The 18926-nt window shown below is 41.4% G+C and overlaps 1 protein-coding gene across 1 annotated transcript in view; it reads right to left on the bottom strand.

Moving 5' to 3' along the window:
* LOC122922310 (pleckstrin homology domain interacting protein) overlaps positions 1 to 18926 on the bottom strand; it is a 177080-nt gene that overhangs the window by 20702 nt on the left and 137452 nt on the right. The window contains exons 30-34 of the mRNA XM_044272879.1: positions 18202 to 18274; positions 3394 to 3444; positions 2560 to 2709; positions 427 to 579; positions 72 to 235 (exon numbers count right to left, since the gene is read on the bottom strand). Of these exons, the coding sequence (XP_044128814.1) occupies positions 72 to 235; positions 427 to 579; positions 2560 to 2709; positions 3394 to 3444; positions 18202 to 18274 (591 nt within the window). The remainder of the gene's footprint in view (positions 1 to 71; positions 236 to 426; positions 580 to 2559; positions 2710 to 3393; positions 3445 to 18201; positions 18275 to 18926) is intronic.

Genomic DNA, 18926 nt, shown 5'->3' on the forward strand with positions numbered 1-18926 from the left:
AAATAGAAATATGTAAAAGTTATTATTCATTAAATCTCATGAATAAAAACTGAATGAATTCTCTGTACTACCTTGATGCTGCGCTACTACTAGAAGAGCTGCTTCGATTCCTTTTCTTTTTCCGCTTGGTTATTGTGTTCCGTTGGTGGAATTTGATAGCTGATAGATAGTATGATAATATAGTGCTGGCACGCTCCTCAAAGAAAGCAGAGAGTCGCAAACTCATGCTATATATCTAAAGGAGGTAAAATGTATTGAGTAAAAATTGCATGTGTGATTACTTGATGCTTACAGTACGACTTGTTATGTTACGAATGATGGCCGTGGTTTACAGAAAATAATATGTCTGTATAGCTCAATAGGGAGTGTGTACATGGAGAGTCTGGGTAAATAAAGTTAGATATCTAGAGTGAATAGGAGAATAACCTTTGATCTTTTGCTTGGAGTATACGCCTTTGAGTTGCTGAAAATCAACCTTACATCTTTGCAGAGTTCAGACGGAGAATCATAACTACCAGCCTCCAATTTCTCTCTAACCGTTCCAAAATCCATTGGAGTGTCAATAATATCTCGATAGTCCTGAAAATTGAATAAAACAATATGTGAGCACATATCTGAATATAGCAATACAGGAATAAAGGAACGTGGGAAACTTTTAAAATGAGATGTTCGATATCTTTTTTTATTATTGAATTCTACTCATTTTACTGCTTCAGTTGGTCTTTATTAAAGATTGTTAACAGCTTCTCCTGTGCAGCTTTCAGTTTCTCTGCATTTGCATACTGGCAAAGTCTCCCTTCACATTGAAACCAGAGAACTGCTCAACTCCTGACCGCTCATAAAACACACACTGTAATTCAATTCATTTCAGGTTGATACAAATTAAGTTAGGAGTGTTTGTAAGCTGACAGTTCAGAGATCAGGGATACAGACTGAGTCATCAGAGCTGTGTGACGGAAATTCACTGTGAAGGGAGAGCTTGATTGCAAATGCACACAAACTGAAAACTATACAGGAAAAGTTGCTGAAAATTTTTAATAAAGGCCAATTGAAAGAATGCTATACAAAATTGGCCCAAAGAAGGTGTAATAATTTAATGTAGAACAGTGCACTTGTATTTTTATCCCCGTTAATGGCTCTTAATAATTTTAGTATCATACATAATTGGTTGTATAGATGAGGGCACTAAACCCTAAGCATACTAAATAATTACAGGGTAGATGGTATACACAAAACACAATGACCTAAGTGTACACCATTTGCCTGTTAGGGAACTATGAAGCAGGCTCACCACCTAAGCTGACTCCATACAAAGCAGGTGCCGGCTGTGTAATGCAGCTGACAAGTGGCTGCAATGACCCGGATCAAAAATAACTCAGATTCTGGTTATTTAATCTCTCAGGTGGCAGAGGTAAACAGCTGATAACAGGAGAACTAGACACTTCCCTCTGATAAGATATAAAAAGTTGCAAAGTTTCTTATGGTTGCTTGCACTACTGATTTATGCAACTTTGTGTGAAAACATTTCAAATTTTACATATAAAAAATAAATAAATAGTTACTGTCGTGGCCAAAAAATGCCAACTACTAAAATGTAAAAATAGTTATCCTCCATAGGGAACGAGAGATTAGATAGAGAGACACTTGTATGCATCTTTTTGGTCATCTTGCACCTCCCTCCCAAAATAAATAAATAAATAAAAAAGACTAAAAAGTGAACAGAATGTCATATGTACCACAAAAAATAATAATAATAACTGCTCTCCCTGCAGAAAACAAGCCCTCGTAAAGCTATGTAGACAACAATATAAGGTTCTATCAAATATGGCAAATAGCCCTCGCATGGCTATGTGAACAGAAAATTGAAAAGGTTTTGACTCTTGGAAGGCAGAGGGGACTAAACAAACATGAAAACTGGCCTGATCCTTAACAGGTAAACATGTTTTTAAAGCTCACTAGATAAAAGAGTCAGATTCATACATGAGATCTGGCGCATAATTTCGGTATGGTGAAAACGAGAATATATCTTTCTTCCCTTTGTCAAATTTATGCTTCCTTATGTGTCATCTCTCCTTAAGCCTTATGCACACGTCCATGAAACAGACCGTGTGATACCGGCCTGGATTTCTTCTGATTGCAGGAGTGCACGGCATCATTGGTTGCTAGGACGCCGTGCGCTTCCTGCTGCCGCCGTACAGCAACACACTGGTATAGATCATACCAGTGTATTACTGTACTGCGGTGGGCAGCAGGAAGCGCACGGCGTCATAGCAACAATGACGCCGTGCACTCCTGCATTCAGAAGAAATCCAGGCCGGTATCACACGGTCTGTTTCACGGACGTGTGCATGAGGCTTTACACATAATATACCGTATATCACCAACATCTCTCATATGTGGACACACACAAAAGCATGGCCATGTTAAGCAGCATTCTACATCAGCAACGGACCAAGTTGCAGGCTGTATTAAAAATAAAACAGGTCTGCTGCAACTAATGCTATTTAAGGGGTGAGCCATCAGAGCTACTTTAAATCACACACAATGCGGAGGACTTACTGAGTACTCTATAAGATCAACTGGTTGTCGGAAAGGTTCAGAATCTTCACACTGGAAGATCAGATTTAACAACTCCTGGCATTGCTTCTTCCAAGACTGCAGATCGTAAGTGTGCGCTCTGCTTCGTAGTTTGCGTCTTGGCTGGTATTCCTGAAATAAGATCAGCAACATTGTAGTAAAGTGCTGCAGTAAGTGAGAACATGGCAGGCTGGACTGTACAAAATAGATGTAACTTCTTCACATGTGAAAAAAAAACTGCTTATTGTAGGTGATTTTCAAAAATGTTCTTCCTTTTTAAGTTACAACATGTGAAACAATCGGTAACAATTTTTTTGAAAGTGATAAAAAACAGACAACTCTTCAAGTGGTTGTTCACCTTTTGGGGGGGAAGGGGGAGTGGTGGAGGTTTGGGCAGACCCCCCCCCCCCCCAAACCAGACCTGCAAAAAGAATAATAATATTTACCTGCTCCCAGATGCTGGGTCCCAGCTCCTTCGCTGCCTGGCTATTGCTACCTTACTCAGGTTCCCACTGTCAACATCCACTGTGACTCTGCTGCAACCAATAACTGGCTGCAGCAGTGACCTGCCCCCTATGGTCCATATCAATTGGTTGTGTGACACAAAGGGACCAGGTTGCTGCTGCAGCCAGTCATTGTCTGCAGCATCGTCAAAGCAGATGTTAACAGCGGGGTACTTGAAGGAGAAAGCGGAGGTCGGTCAGGGAAGGAGCTGGTTCCTAGTGGTGGAAAGCAGGTATACCATGCTTCCCTTTGCGGGTGTGGCTAATAAGAGGTTCACCCAATCCGGATAGAAAGTTTATCTGTTAGCATTACCTTTCTCTTCCTCGTAGATGTTCCAGGTATATCAGCGTCTTTCTCTTCCTCCTTTAAGATGTAGAGACAAAGTTATAAGAAACACTTCTCTCCTTTACAGTCATTTGAAAGTAATATGCATTTAGGGTTAGAAGATCAGAAGCATAATGCAGACAACCATTTACAGCAGACAAGACTTTCAAACCATCTCAATTAAGAGTTTTCAAATACAAGGGTTTTTATTTTTTACCAATAGTAAAGTCTTTGGAACCACCATATTTTCCGCCCCATAAGACTACCCCCCCCCCCCCCCCCACACACTTTTGTCCTGTGGCTGCGCACAGTGTGAGGGTGCTCCTTGACCTCAAGCTGTGCACGTCAGGTCACAACATAGACGGCAGGACAAAGAAGATTGCTGGCGGTGTGGAGCAGCAGCGTCCGGTCAGGAGAGGTAAGTTTTTTCTGTGATAGGCATGGGGTCTGATGATATGAGGTATGGGGGGGGATTCTTATTTATTTTGGGGCTCATTCACATTGAGGTCTGATCTGAGGGCTTATTACATTGGGGGTCTGATCTGAGGTCTAAATGAATTATTATTTTTTTTCTTATTGACAAACCTTAGTGCGTCTTATGGGACGAAAATGATGATTACTCACTGGTAATGAGAGAGAGATCCACCCTCAGACAAGAAACCTGCAGTATAATTTTCAACTTAATAAACATACTTTTTTTTTTTATATGCTACACCCACGTGAGAATAGGAAAACCAAAAGTAAACCAAAAGGGATGGAAAATAAGGGTGCTGTCGTGGGCTCTGGAAAATCCAATTTTTTTTTACACTTCACCCACGACAGCACCAAAAGTGATTTACCCCAAGAAAATTTAGGGTGGGAGAGCCGAAAGAAGCACCTTTTCCCCAAAAGGAAAAAACAGAAGATGAGCTTAAATCAAGCCGATCGTGCTTAAAGGTTGAAGGAGAAGACCAGCTAACCGCCCTGCAAATATCCTCTATGGGGACTGAGGATCTTTCTGCCCAGGAGATAGCAACTGCCCTGGTAGAATGTGCTTTAAGACCCACCGGAGGAGATAAACCAGATGAAGAATAGAGTTTAGAGTAGTTGCGTACACCTCATTTGGAATAATACAACTAACATATAGAGAAATATATTGATTAGAATTTAATCCAAAAATTATATGGCAGTATATAAGGAGTCTCAGAGACACTCAAGGGCGGACCAGGATCAGGTAAGCCAATGGGTGTCTTAGATAGTCCCCATATGATTATATACCTCTAACCATTCAGAGAGTAATATAATGGATATTATTGTAGATATAAGGAGTCAAAGACATTCAAGGGCGGACCAGGGTCAGGTAAGCCAATCGGTGTCTCAGTCCCATATGATTATAAACCTCTGACCATTCAGAAAAAGTACTATAATTTAAATGTTGTAAATATAAAAAATATAAAGTAGATATGTAAAATATGGCAATTCTCTTCTTTTTTTTTTTTTTTTTTTTGAACATAATTTTTATTGTTTTCAGAAGAAAAAGAACAGGTAAGTGTCACATACAGAGCCCAAAATGTATGTTTTGTCTGCAGCATTAAGAATCATTATAAATCTTCTAATATACTCTGTATGGTGTCATCATTTTTAACATAATAATTAACAGAGCAGGTTATATAAACATTACTATAAGTAACATTGGGAGAATAGAGGAAAGGAAATGGATATAAAGGAGTAAGGGGGGGGGAGGGGGGGGAGTGACAAGGAGTGTTAAGTACATCTGAGCTTTACCTATCTGTTAGGACTGTGTTAAATTTGGAGTGAAGCCAACAATCCCATGCAAGTTTAAACTTGGCTCGTTTATTGGATATGGAAGCATTGAACATCTCACATAGACAGTTGTTATTAACAGCATTTATAATTTCCGCTAGTGGAGGGGGGTTTGGATTCTTCCAAAAGTAGGCAATTTTCATTCTAGTGGCCACAATTACATGAGTAACAACTACTCTAATAGTATGAGGAAATAAGTCTAAATCCACGGAGAGTAAGGCCTGAGCTATAGATAGTGAGATTGGGATATTACATATTTGAGTAAGAATACGATTAATTGAGTTCCAGACCGGTTTGATGTCTCCGCATTCCCACCATATGTGTTCCATGTCGGCTTCAGCTGCAGAACATCTCCAGCAGACATGGGATGATAGAGGGTACATCTTGGATAATCTGTAGGGTGTATAGTACCATCTATAAAGCATTTTCCTGGAGTTTTCAAGATGGTTAATACATTTAGAAGAAGCCCGTATAATAGAGAATGCAGTTTCCCATTGTTCTGAGGAAATCTTCAAGCTTAATTTTGATTCCCATTTATTTAGTAAAGGGGTCAGTGGTGAGTCCGATCTCTCCGCCATAAGGTGATAGCTGAGAGATAGGGCCTTGAGGGTATTTAGAGGGTTTCGTAAGATTCCCACTATTTTACAAGTGTCAGAGGAAGTGGGGAGGGTTACCCCAGACAAAAAATGTCTGATTTGTAAATACTTATAAAAATCTCTATGGGGAACCTTAAATTTTCCTGCCAGGTCTGTAAAGGAGTTTAAAGTCTTATTGGTGTAGAGTTGACTTAGGTTCTTAATCCCTAGGTCGGTCCAATTAGAGATCCTTAAGTGTGGGATACATCTCTCCAATGTCCCCAAGGGGATGTCTGTAAATGGGACATTGATAAGTTTTAGTTTTGTCGTCAATAGGATCCAGAGTTCAAAAGCGGCCTGAATTGTGGGACATAAATTTGGGATGCGAATGTTTCCCAATAGGGAGTTGGAGAAGAAAAATAATTGGGGGTTTTTAACACCCATGATATAGTTTTCGATTGTGACCCAGTGCTTGTTAGTCTGGTTTAACCAAGTGTATCTCAGTTGTTCTAAAATACACGCCCTATAGTACTTGATTATAGAGGGGCATCCCAGTCCTCCTTTGGCAATGGGTAGATACATTACATCTGCCTGAATCCTTGGTTTTTTATCTTGCCATACAAATTTAAGAAGTAGTGTTTGGATTTCTTTTAAGTTTTTAATGGGAATAGAGATTGGGAGGTTGCGGAATAGGTATAGTATTTGTGGGATGATGAACATTTTTAGGGCCGCTATTCTTCCCATCCAAGAAATTTCACAATTTTTCATTTTGTTTAGGTCCAATTTGATTTTTTCTTTTAGGATGTTATAGTTTACTGTTAGGAGATCAGAGAGTGATGGGGTTAGTTTAATTCCGAGGTAAGTGATATGTTCAGAATTCCATTTAAAGGGGAATTTAGATTTCAACGAATTAAGGTCCGAAGCCTCTAGCCCTAGATTGAGGACTTGAGATTTAGCTACGTTCAAGCTATAGTATGAAATATAGCTAAAGGATTTTAATATTTGCATGACAATAGGCAGGGATGTTGTTGGATTGGTTAGTGCCAGTATTATGTCGTCTGCAAATAAACCAATTTTGTGGTTTGTTTCTCCAATTTTTATACCTGTTATTTGTGTATGGGTCCTGATACTTTCTGCTAGGGGTTCAATAGCAAGTGCGAAAATGATGGGAGATAGGGGGCACCCCTGCCTTGTTCCGTTGTTAATCCAGAACTGATTAGACAGCATTCCATTTATAAGGACATTAGCGGATGGTTTGGAGTATAATGCACTTATTGCTTTGTTAATTTGCCCATGTATGCCAAACTTAGCTAGGACTGCTCTCAAATACCCCCAATGCACTCGGTCAAATGCCTTCTCCGCATCTAGAGACAGAAGCAGAGAAGGCATCCGATTTGCCCTGGAAAAATAGATGAGGTCAATTATACGTCTGGTGCCATCTAGGGTCTGTCTTGACTTGACAAAACCCACTTGATCATGGTGAATAAGATGGGGAATAAGTAACGATAATCTATTGGCTAGTAGTTTTGAGTAAAGTTTGAGGTCGGCGTTCAAAAGGGAGATCGGACGGAAATTTTCTGGGACATCGGGAGATTTCCCTGGTTTGGGTATAGCTACAATAGTAGCTTGGAGCATTTCTTGAGGTATATTTCCGGTGGACAATATATGGGTAAATGTGTTTAAAAGGAAAGGAGATAAAATATTTCCAAAGGTTTTAAAATATTCATTGGATAGTCCATCCGGGCCTGTGGATTTATTACTTTTGGATGATTTTATAACGTGCAGTATTTCATTGATATCTATTGGTTTGTTGATCTGTTCTAGTTGTACTGGGGAGAGTTTGGGCAATGAAATATCCGCTAGGAATTTATCGATTAAATCCGGAGTTGGTTGCGGAGTTAGTTTGTGGTCTTTAAGATTGTATAGATTACAGTAGTAGTTGGCAAAAGTGTTAGCTATTCCTTGAGGGTTAATTACCTTTTCCTTATTGGAATTATATACATATGGTAGTTTTTTCCTATTTAATTGGGATTTGACTTTGTAGGCTAGTACTTTACTTGCTCTGTTTCCTTGCGCATAAAATTTCGCTTTTGACCGTCTCAAATTGTGTTCAAATGTATTTTGGTAGAGTTGGTAAAGTTCGAATCTTAGGTCTCTGAGTTGGTTACTAATAGTTTGGGAAGGATTTGCTTTGTTTAAAGTTTCTAACCGTATTATCTCTGCGCATAACTGTTCTGTACGTATGCGTTTTTGCTTTTTTATATAAGATGAAATACGAATGAGATGACCTCTTATGAAGGCTTTATGGGCGCACCATATTGTGGTGGGCTGGACGTCTGAAGTAGAGTTATGTTTAAAATATTCCAGGAGTGCTTCTGTAATTTGTGATTGAGTAGAAGGTAGGGATATTTGGTAGTTATTGATACGCCAAGGAATAAAAGAGCGATGGTTGAAACGTTCTGAAATTTGACAAGATATTGGGGCATGGTCGGACCATGTTATGGATCCTATATTAGAGGATGTGACATTTTGAAGAGTCCATTTGTCCACTAGTATCAAATCAATTCTTGAATATTGTTTGTGAGGATGGGAGTAAAAAGTATAGTCACGTTCTGATGCGTGTAGGACTCTCCATGTATCATATAAATCCTCAGATAGCAAGTATTGTGCAAATTGTGAGGGAGATTGAGAGGTGACATGGTTAGATTTATCAATTATTGGTGAAGGAGGTAAATTAAAATCCCCGCATACAACCAGTGATCCTTGTTTAATGGCTAAGGCAGACGTTAAAACTTCTTTTATAAATGTGAGTTGGTTTGTGTTTGGTGCATATAGGGAGACTAGTGTATATAGAGCATTATTAATGTTACACACTAAAATAACATATCTCCCCTCACTGTCACTGATACTTTGAATTAGTTGAAAAGAGAGGGAGTCCTTTATAGCAATGACTACTCCTCTTTTCTTGTTCACAGCCGGTGAAACAAATAGGTTAGTGAATTTCTTATGTTTAAGCCTATATGTATCAGACTCATTCAGGTGGGTTTCTTGAACACAGATCACATCACTTTTGAGAGAAAGTACTTCTTTCCAAAGTAATGATCTTTTAATTGGACTATTTAGTCCGTTAACATTGAGTGAAGAGATTTTTATGACCATCTCCAGTAATGAAAAGTTGCAGGTTAGATAAAGCTGTAAATTGTAGAATATGCTGTAGAGCAAGAGCGCGCAGTCTTAATGAGACACCGCAGATGCTCCTCAGCATAAATCACATAGAGATACAGGAAGAACAATTTCACTTGTCACTTAAGTGGTAATAGTGGTGTGAGGGAGTAAGGGAAGTAAGAAATAGAGGGGAGGATGGGTAGGAGGGGTTAGATAAAGTAAAACCAAATTAAGTCACTTTATCTAAAACAAGTAGAAACAACAAAGTCCGGTTCAAAGAGAACCAACTGGATACCAAAATTTATCCAGGTAATTTGGGGGTGGTGTTAGAAAAGCAGGTGAGTTATCTCCGTAGAGAACCTGCGGCACAAAATGTAAAACATTTATAGCAGTCTAGTGACCCTGCACAGTAGAAAGGATATGTCCTTCTGGAGGGTAGGAGTGCTCTTTTCTTGCAGGAAGAAGTTTCAGGTCCACTCTTTGATCAGGGTAGGGGGTCTTTTCTTCTGCGGTGAGATGGTGTCTTCGTCCACCGTAGCTAGGGACCATTTCTGGAGAAGCTTCATCGAGTCGCTTGGAGACGTGATTACGTGTGTTGTCCCATTCTTGAAGATTAGGAGTTTCACTGGGTATCCCCATTTGTAAGGGATGTTGTGGTCTCTGAGGATTTTAGTGGCGGTTGAGAATTCTCGGCGTCTGTTTAAGGTGACTGCAGAGAGGTCGGAGAATATTGATATATTTTTGAAACGATCCGGGAGATCTTGTTTTGAGTTCGCCGTCTTGAGGATTAATTCTTTGAAGTGATAAAAGTGCAGTCTGGCGATGATGTCTCTGGGAGCGGCGTTAGGGGCGCTTTTAGGTTTTGGGATCCTATGCGCCCTGTCAATTAGTAGATCTTTCTGTTCCGCTTCTGGCATTAGGGCCACAAAGAAATCTGTGAGGAAGTCCTTGATTTTGTCAGGTTCGACGGTTTCTGGGATTCCTCTAAATCTTAGGTTGTTGCGTCTTGAACGGTCCTCAAGGTCCGCTAGTTTAAGTTTTAGGGCAGAAATTTCATCATCTGCGTCGTTGTGGGCGTCCACTAGCTGGTTGTGGGCGTTGGTGAATTCTTCCATCTTTTGTTCAATATGGGAAGTTCTTTCTCCGATCTGGCTTATATCTTTTTGTAATGCTGAAAATGCAGAGGAAATGTCCTTCTGTATAGAATGCCTTAGGTCACCTAATAAGGACCTTAATGTGGCCTCAGTAACAGGAACAGAGTGACCATCAGTAGTAGTGAGGGAAGATGGTGATTTACATTCACTTGGGTGCTGATACATATTCTGACCAGTAGATGGAGCTGCTGAGCTTTGTAAAGTATGCCTATAACTAGCAGGCAGTGAATCAAGCTGCAGCCCACGAGGTGAGGAGCCAACAGGAGATGAGGAGGGTGAGTTGCTTCGTTGGCTAACATTACTTGCGCTTCGTGGGCTGACATTACTAGCGCTTCTAGTGCGCCTTGCTGGTGTCTCAGTGGAGTAACTTGCCTCCGGCGCTTCATGGTGCAGGGAGCGGGCGCCATCTTGGATTCCTCCTGCGGCCCTGAATGCCGTGATTTTGCTCGGCGGGCCTTCATTTTTCTTGCTGCGGCCCATATTGTCGGGTGCTGGGTGGGTTGGCAATACCCTCTGTTAAATTACAGTGTGTGGGGGTACACTGTACTGCGCTGTGAGCCGCTTCTTATGCCACAGGTCACGGAGCTAGCGCGGTAAGCGTCCGCTCAGCTCCACATCCGGACACGCCCCCATGGCAATTCTCTTCAAGCGGGCATGATCATTAATCAAAATTCATTAATATAGGGATCGGAATTCATCCACAATTCAGCCAAGTGAAAATTTATTTAATTTTATTATTTTTATCATTGTGGATAGTGTTTTCACTTGGCTGAATTCCGATAACTATATTGATTTGAATTCCGATAACTCTACATTGATCCTTTTGTATAGACGGGGTGTGTCTATATCAGTTGGAGCACCCATTCCACATACAATAGTAGGGTGAGCCACCACAAACCAACATATTCAGATGAAGAATACGCCAAAGAAATGGCAGAAACATTCCATCTAGCAATGGAACATTTGGTGGCCGCCTTTCCCTTATTTACTCCTTTGAAGAGGACAAAGAGTGAAGAAGATTTCCGCCAACTTTCAGTGCGAGACAGAAATAATCAAAGCTCTTCTTATATCCAAGCAATGAAGAGACTTTTCTTCTTCCGACCTCGTGTTCTTAAAAAAAAATAAAAAAATAAAAAAAGTAGAAAGAACAATTTCCTGAGACCTATGAAAACTGGAAGCTACTTTTGGAGGAAAAGCTGGATCCGGACAAATCAACTCCTTATCTTCCAAAATAGTGGTGTATGGAGGGTTAATGGATAATGGTTGGATTTCATTAACCCTACGAGCTGAAGTTAATGCCATTTCAAGGTAACACATTTAATGGAGCTGGTATCCAATGGTTCAAATGGTGGCTGAGTCAAGGCCTTTAAAACTAAGTTTAGGTCCCATGGAGGGGGTCTATGGGAGGTTATCAGGGTGGATCTGGCTACTGCTCTAAAAAAATAATAATCTCGAAATCCACGGCCATCCTGCAATATCTTGATCAAACAAGGCAGAAAGAGCAGAGACCTGAACTTTTAAAGTACTACCTGCCAGACCTAGTTCTAATCCCTTTTGAAAAAATTCTAAAACTAGATGAATGGGAGCAGAAGAGGAAATTTCTTTAAACTGGATATCTGAAAACTCCCCAAATTTCTGCCAAATCCTAGCATAAAGGGCTCTTTCCCACTAAAAAAAACGATTTTTTGACTACCGTAATTTTAGTACTACTTCTTCCATAGCTAAAATTCCTTGAGCCGAAGTCTGAACGTTTGTTATTAAGAATCTTACTGGAAGGACCATACGAAATTCTAGTTTTAGTCCGGTGGGAATAGTGTCTAGAATCCACAAGTTACAAGAAATCTGGGACCAGGCGAGAAAAAAAATCTAATAAAAAATTAAAAGCTTTAAAGGGAACCTGTCACCGGGATTTTGTGTATAGAGCTGAGGACATGGGTTGCTAGATGGCCGCTGTCACATCCTCAATACCCAGTCCCCATAGTTCTGTGTGCTTTAATTGTGTACAAAAATATATTTGATACATCTGCAAATTAACCTGAGATGAGTCCTGTATGTGATATGAGTCAGGGACAGGACTCCTCTCGGGTTAATATGCATATGTATCAAATCAGTTTTTTTATACAATAAAAGCACACAGAGCTATGGGGACTGGGTATTGCGGATGTGCTAGCGGCCATCTAGCAACCCATGTCCTCAGCTCTATACACAAAATCCCGGTGACAGGTTCCCTTAAAATCTGCTCCTTACCTGACTTCTGGCGTCATTGCTGATCCGGTTTCTTTTTGTCTCCAAAGGTTGAAAAAATAATTTCTTTCTTTATTCCTCGAGGAAAAGGAACCCTGAAATCCTGGAAATCTTTTCTTTTTATCCGCAGCTTTGTCAAATAGATCAACCAGCGAAGGCCCAAAAGGTATTCCCCTTCACATAGCTTGTTTTTTAATGGGAAGTCACATCCCAGTTTTCTAGCCAGAGCACTCTACTGGCAGAATTTGATAAAGCGGCAGATCTAGCCGCCAATCTAACAGAATAAGCATCTGCCCAAAAATTTTTTTCATAGTGGGCAAGGACACTAGTATTTTTTCTCTGGGACATTTATTTTTTTAATTGACCTTCCAGCTCAGGGAGCCAGACCATAAGGGAACGGGCCATACATGAGGAAGCTATACTGAATGAAGAGGTGGACACCTCCCAAGCTCTATTTAAAAAAAGACGCAGCTTTTTATTTTATCTAAAGGGTCCTTTAGTACTCCCATGTCAAAGGGAAGGGCTGTTTTCTAGAGACTTTAGATATAGCTACATCTATTCTAGGCGCCTTATCCCAAGTAGCACAGTCCTCAGCTTTAAAAGGATATTTTTGCTTAAGGTTTTTTGAAATATAAACTTTTCTGTTAGGTTTCTTCCACTCCCCTTTAATTAAGGCTGATACATTCTTATGTACCGGGATGGTGCTGTGGTGTCTGGATTCTTGACACCCAAACATAATATCCTAAATGGACTTTGGTTCTTTTATCTCTTCAAGGCCCATTGTGGATCTTACGGCTTTTAAAAGTCTATCCGTATCTTCTATTGGAAAACATGGTTTGCCACTTATCTAGCCTTCCTCAGAAGATAGGGATGCATTTTTAGAATGCCAATATAAGATGGACTGCATTTCATCTTCAGAATCAGATGAAAAACTCCTGTGTGGTATCTATCCACCTCAACATTGGATCTCTTGCATTGGCTGCTTTCTTACAGGTTAGAGAGGAATTAACTTCTGATCTGACCAACACCTGAACTCACTTATAAAATGACGGCGATTCCTCAGTTACTGTTCTATCAACACAACTCTGACACATCATCTTCTCCCACTCAGGCGGTAAAACAGATTTAAAAAGACCACACTCTTTATTCTTTTTTGAAACGACCTTACTAGGCTTTGCCTGAAAACACATTTAGGTATAAGGGTATCAGAAGAGAAGCAGGACTCAATATGCCCCAGAGAACTCACCCCCTCAGAGGTACGAGGGCTGGAGGGATTCCAGACTCCTCAATGTGTTTCTCCTCCTCCATGCTTCCAACCAGACTGCCAAGCCAGAAACTCTGATTAGGAAGCAGTCCTGCTTATAGAGCGCTCTTCTCATAGGCGCTATGTGATGATGTCACGCGCCCCACACCGATCTGCTTGTTCCACATGCTTTCCCCGGCCTATGTCCTTGCCGGAAGCTCCTCCTACTCCCCCTGTGGGCAGGAAGTCTGTGCCTCTAGAGCATCAGTGATGCCACCAGGCACACAACGCTTCCGCACCCAAGATGCTCCCTCTGGAGACTTGCTGTGCCCTCTGCCCATCCCCACCAGCGCACCAACCGATGCCGCTTCTTACCTCTGGGGACTGCAGGTATGCCCCAGGCCCTATTCTAGCCTAAAAACTGGGGTCAGCATAGGAGCACCACCAGGGGGAAAAATCTGAAAGAAAACTGCAGGCTTCCCCACAGACAGAAAACCACACTGAATTGGGAGGAGAGCGTCCGCCCTTTTATTCTGCAGGTTTCCTGTCTATGGAGGCGGATCCTCTCTCTCTCTCTCTCTCTCTCTCTCGTGGTGCTGTCTTGGGTGAAGGGAAAAAAAATATGGTAAAATGGTAATACAAATGGAACTAAACAATGTAACAATTCAAAACGATCATATATTAGCTACATCAAGGTAGCCACCTTTTGACATTATACACTCTTGGAATTCTCTCAGCAAACCAGCCAGGGAGACTCTGTTCCAACTCATTAAAAACTCTCAATTGGGTTTAAAGTGATGGGACAGTGGAGACCAGGTAAGATGACAAAGTACTCCACATTCTCACCTTTTTTTTTTTTTTTTGCCAAGTAGCAACTATGCAACCTGCGTTTTTGAACAGTTAAAAGGAGTTATCCCATGACTAATGTAAAAAATGAGAATCAGACATCGTATAGGACATGACTACTTTTTTTTTAACAAAGCTAGAACCAGCCCTGTACCTCACATGGATCCAGAGATATCTCCGGATTCATTGCTCTGCTAGATTTATATCAGGCTGGCAGATCAAGGGGAGCATCTTTTCTGCTGCAGCTCAGGGGGCGTGTCCATGCTCTCCCTATCACAGCTCAGGAGGCAGCTGAAGGATGAAATTGAGCATGTGTGGCCATCTCAGTGAGCAGGACAAAGAAATAAGAAAAAAAAAGACAGCAGATGGCGCTATACGTAACTCAGTGGCTATGCTAGATATTTAATTACATGCAATTACAAAAGTATTCAGATCCAGGTGCTCGTTTGGAAACTGTAGAATATTTTTCATGAGACAACCCCTTTAAGCACAAAGCAAATGGAGTTTCATGTACTGAGGCTGCAGAATGCTTTGACAGCCATGCTGATTTTTAAGTGCATTATTACACCATCACACGCCATCTGTCATGCTTCATCACAGGAATCACACATCTGTACACCCTCAACAAAAGGTAAAGCCAGACTTTTCAAACCAATGTGTTCATTGGCCTAAGCAAGTCTCTTCCTTTTCCTTATGATATATATCCATGAAATTCTACTAAGGCCTCTTTCACACGGGCGTCATGTTTTTGGCCCGGATAAGATGGGGGTGCGTTGCGGGAAAATGCGTGATTTTTCCGCGCGAGTGCAAAACATTGTAATGCGTTTTGCACGAGTGTGAGAAAACTCGGCATGTTTGGTACCCAGACCCAAACTTCTTCACAGAAGTTCGGGTTTGGGTTAGGTGTTGTGTAGATTTTATTATTTTCTCTTATAACATGATTGTAAGGTAAAAAATTAGCATTTTTAATACAGAATGCCTAGTACAATAGGGCTGGAGGGGTTAAAAAAATAAAAATAAAATTTTTGAACTCCCCTTAATCTACTTGTTCGCGCAGCCCGGCTTCTCTTCTTCTAGGAATAGGACCTTTGATGACGTCACTGCGCTCATCACATGATCCATCACCATGGTGATGGATCATGTGACGGACCATGTGATGACCACAGTGACGTCACCACAGGTCCTTTTCCTGTGCACAGCAAAGATGAAGACAGAAGAGAAGCCGGGCTGCGCGAACAAGTGGATTAAGGAGAGTTAATTATTATTATTTTTTTTAACCCCTCCAGCCCTATTGTACTATGCACTCTGTATTAAGAATGCTATTATTTTCCCTTATAACTATGTTATAAGGGAAAATAATAAAGATCGGGTCCCCATCCCGATAGTCTCCTAGAAACCGTGCGTGAAAAATCGCACCGCATCCGCACTTGCTTGCGGATTTTCACGCAGCCCCATTCACTTCTATGGAGCTTGCGTTTGCATGGAAAATGCACAAAGAGGAGCATGCTGTGATTTTCACGCAACGCACAAGTGATGCGTGAAAATCACCGCTCATGTGCACAGCCCCATATAAATGAATGGGTCTGGATTCAGTGCGGGTGCAATGCGTTCACCTCACGCATTGCACCCGTGCGGAAATCTCGTCTGTGTGAAAGGGGCCTAAGACGTTCACTTGTCAGGTTGACTTGTCAAATGTATTTCCATGGTAAACACTCAAATTTCTGCAGTGGACTTGATGCATATAGGCTTCGGGTTGTCCGGGAGATCTGCACAAGGATTAGGCCAATTGTCATCAATGTGGTTAATCATTGGCATTTCCACAGTAGTATTAATCTTTTAAGGGTACTTTCACAGTTGTGGCAGAGTGATCCGGTAAGCAGTTCGTCGCCAGAACTGCCTGCCGGATCAGGCAATCTGCATGCAAACGGACAGCATTTGTAGACGGATCAGTCTCAGTCTCACAAATGCATTGCAAGAACGGATCCGTCTGTCATACGGACTAACTGATCCATTTAAAAAAAATATATATATATTTTTAAATGCCTGTGCAGACCGGAAGGACGGATCCAGCATTGTGGTATTTTTAATGCTGGTTCCGGCACTAATACATTTCAATGTAAATTAATGTCAGATCCGGCATTCCGGCAAGTGTTCAGTTTATGTCTAGAGATAAAACTGCAGCATGCTGTGGTATTTTCTCCATCCTAAAATGTCAAAAAGACTGAACTGAAGACATCCTGAAAGGATTGCTCTCCACTCAGAATGCATGGGGATAAAACGGATTAGTTATTTTCCGGTATAGAGCCCCTAGGATGGAACTCTGTGCCGGAAAAGAAAACAGCTAGTGTGAAAGTACCCTTAGGCAGCAATAAACATCTGCCCAAAATTTTTCACTGCAGGCGAATTAATTTGTGGAAAACCCACTGACATTATGTAGATTGTCATCATATTGGACACGGACACCAAATATGCAATCATCTCTGAACTCCCTGCAGTATGCTGGCAAACAGTCCACACTATGCATGCTAGTTATGAATCTAGGAGACCACTGTACTATTTCTCTGAGCTCAAGAGTCCAGGGATGCATTACACTGCAGAGGACAGTATTTTGCAGTTACAGGTGCAGTAAAATAAAAAAATAAAAATAAAACTGTGTTCTTTCAAAACTTACTAATAGTGCAGATTCATAACTAGGAGCCCCCTGTAACTTCTAATTCCCCCTATTAGCCAAAGGGTATAATGTTTTTTTTTGTGCCTTTTTCACTAATAGCAGCAGGGTTCCCCGTGGCATGTTGCTTAGATTTTGAACACACACAGATTTTAAGCAGTTTTTTTGTTTTTTTGTTTTCTTACTCACTTTTGGTGCTTTTTTTGTTGCATCCTTCAATGCAAAAATGCATTTTCTGCTTGTGGCTTTTGGGCACCAAAAAATATATGTATGGAGAGTACAGTGTGTTTTTCCCCCCACTTCCCAATCATTTCATTGGGAGATTCAGAGCGGATCTCTCACCAAAATAGAGCGTGCTGTTTTTTTTTTTTAAATCAAGTGCTGCTTCCAATTGAAATGAATAGGAAGCAGTTTTGGAGGCTTTTTTTGTGCTGATTCTGCACATAAAACATGTCAAAATCAGCACACAAAAGTGTGAACTGAGAGAAAGCAGTTAGGTTGTTGCATCATTAGGATACTGACTGGTTGACTGTTTCATGCAACTTTTGCTTGTATTTCCAAACAGTTGGTCCCATGGACAAAATTAGTACCATGCACTTTATGGTGCCACTCCTTGCGTTACAATAAGACTGAACCAGGGGCGTAGCTATAGGGGGTGCAGAAGTAGCAGTCGCTACCGGGCCCAGGAGCCTGAGGGGGCCCAAAAACCATTGTGCCACATAAGACACTGGCATTATAGAAAGTGCATGCTGGTCAATTTACACCTCTGGCTGGAGGAAAGGGGTTAGGTCAAGAAGTTGGCATGAGGGGGTGCCCTTTCAATGTTTGCCTCTGGCAGCAGGAAGGCTATGTGCTCCCCTGCCCCTTGCCAACAAGCACTAAGGGAAGGGGGGCCCCAAGCTGAATTCTTGCACCAGGGCCCATGAGCCTTTAGCTACGCCCCTGGACTGAACAATGAGGCAGGGAATATTTTACTTTTTACCTCTTTTTTTTTTTTTTATCACTTTACTTTTTTGTCACTTCTCCAGTTGTAAAGAGACACTGAATTTGCTGATGTTATATAGACAGAGTAGAATTAGGGCACAATAAAAACTGTACCTCATCAGAGTCTGACAAAATCTTCTTCTTCATGATGTTGTACTGAGGAATGATGTCATAACAACTCTGATCCCTGTGTGCAAACAACCATGTTAATGGCTAAATAAACGACCAGGAAAGGCAAAAAGCATCATTGTTAAATTCTAAATCAAGGACAAAAGAACAGCATTTAGCTTTTGTACAATACCAATAAATGACAATATAACTCCTATATAGATGGGCCCGACGCGTATGTGCGCTAAGAGCTTCCATTATTCATGTATACTCATTTATAGTCGGTATTGTACCACTTAGGCTACTTTCACACTAGCGTTCGGGCGGATCCGCTCATATTAATGCAGACGGAGGCTCCGTTCAGTACGGATCCGTCTGGATTAATAACTTTAAAAAAATTCGCAAGTGCGCAAGTAGCCTGCGCGGATCCGTTCAGACTTTCAATGTAAAGTCAATGGGGGACGGATCCGCTTGAAGATTGAGTCAATTGGTGACATCTTCAAGCGGATCCGTTCCCATTGACTTACATTGTAAGTCTGAACGGATCCGCACGCCTCCGCACGGCCAGGCGGACACCCGAACGCTGCAAGCAGCGTTCAGCTGTCCGCCTGTCCGTGCGGAGCGGAGGCTGAACGCCGCCAGACTGATGCAGTCTGAGCGGATCCGCTCCATTCAGACTGCATCAGGGCTGGACGGCTGCGTTCGGGTCCGCTCGTGAGCTCCTTCAAACG

The sequence above is a fragment of the Bufo gargarizans genome, unplaced genomic scaffold, assembly GCF_014858855.1.
Source record: "Bufo gargarizans isolate SCDJY-AF-19 unplaced genomic scaffold, ASM1485885v1 fragScaff_scaffold_186_pilon:::fragment_2:::debris, whole genome shotgun sequence".
Taxonomy (NCBI): Eukaryota; Metazoa; Chordata; class Amphibia; order Anura; family Bufonidae; genus Bufo; species Bufo gargarizans.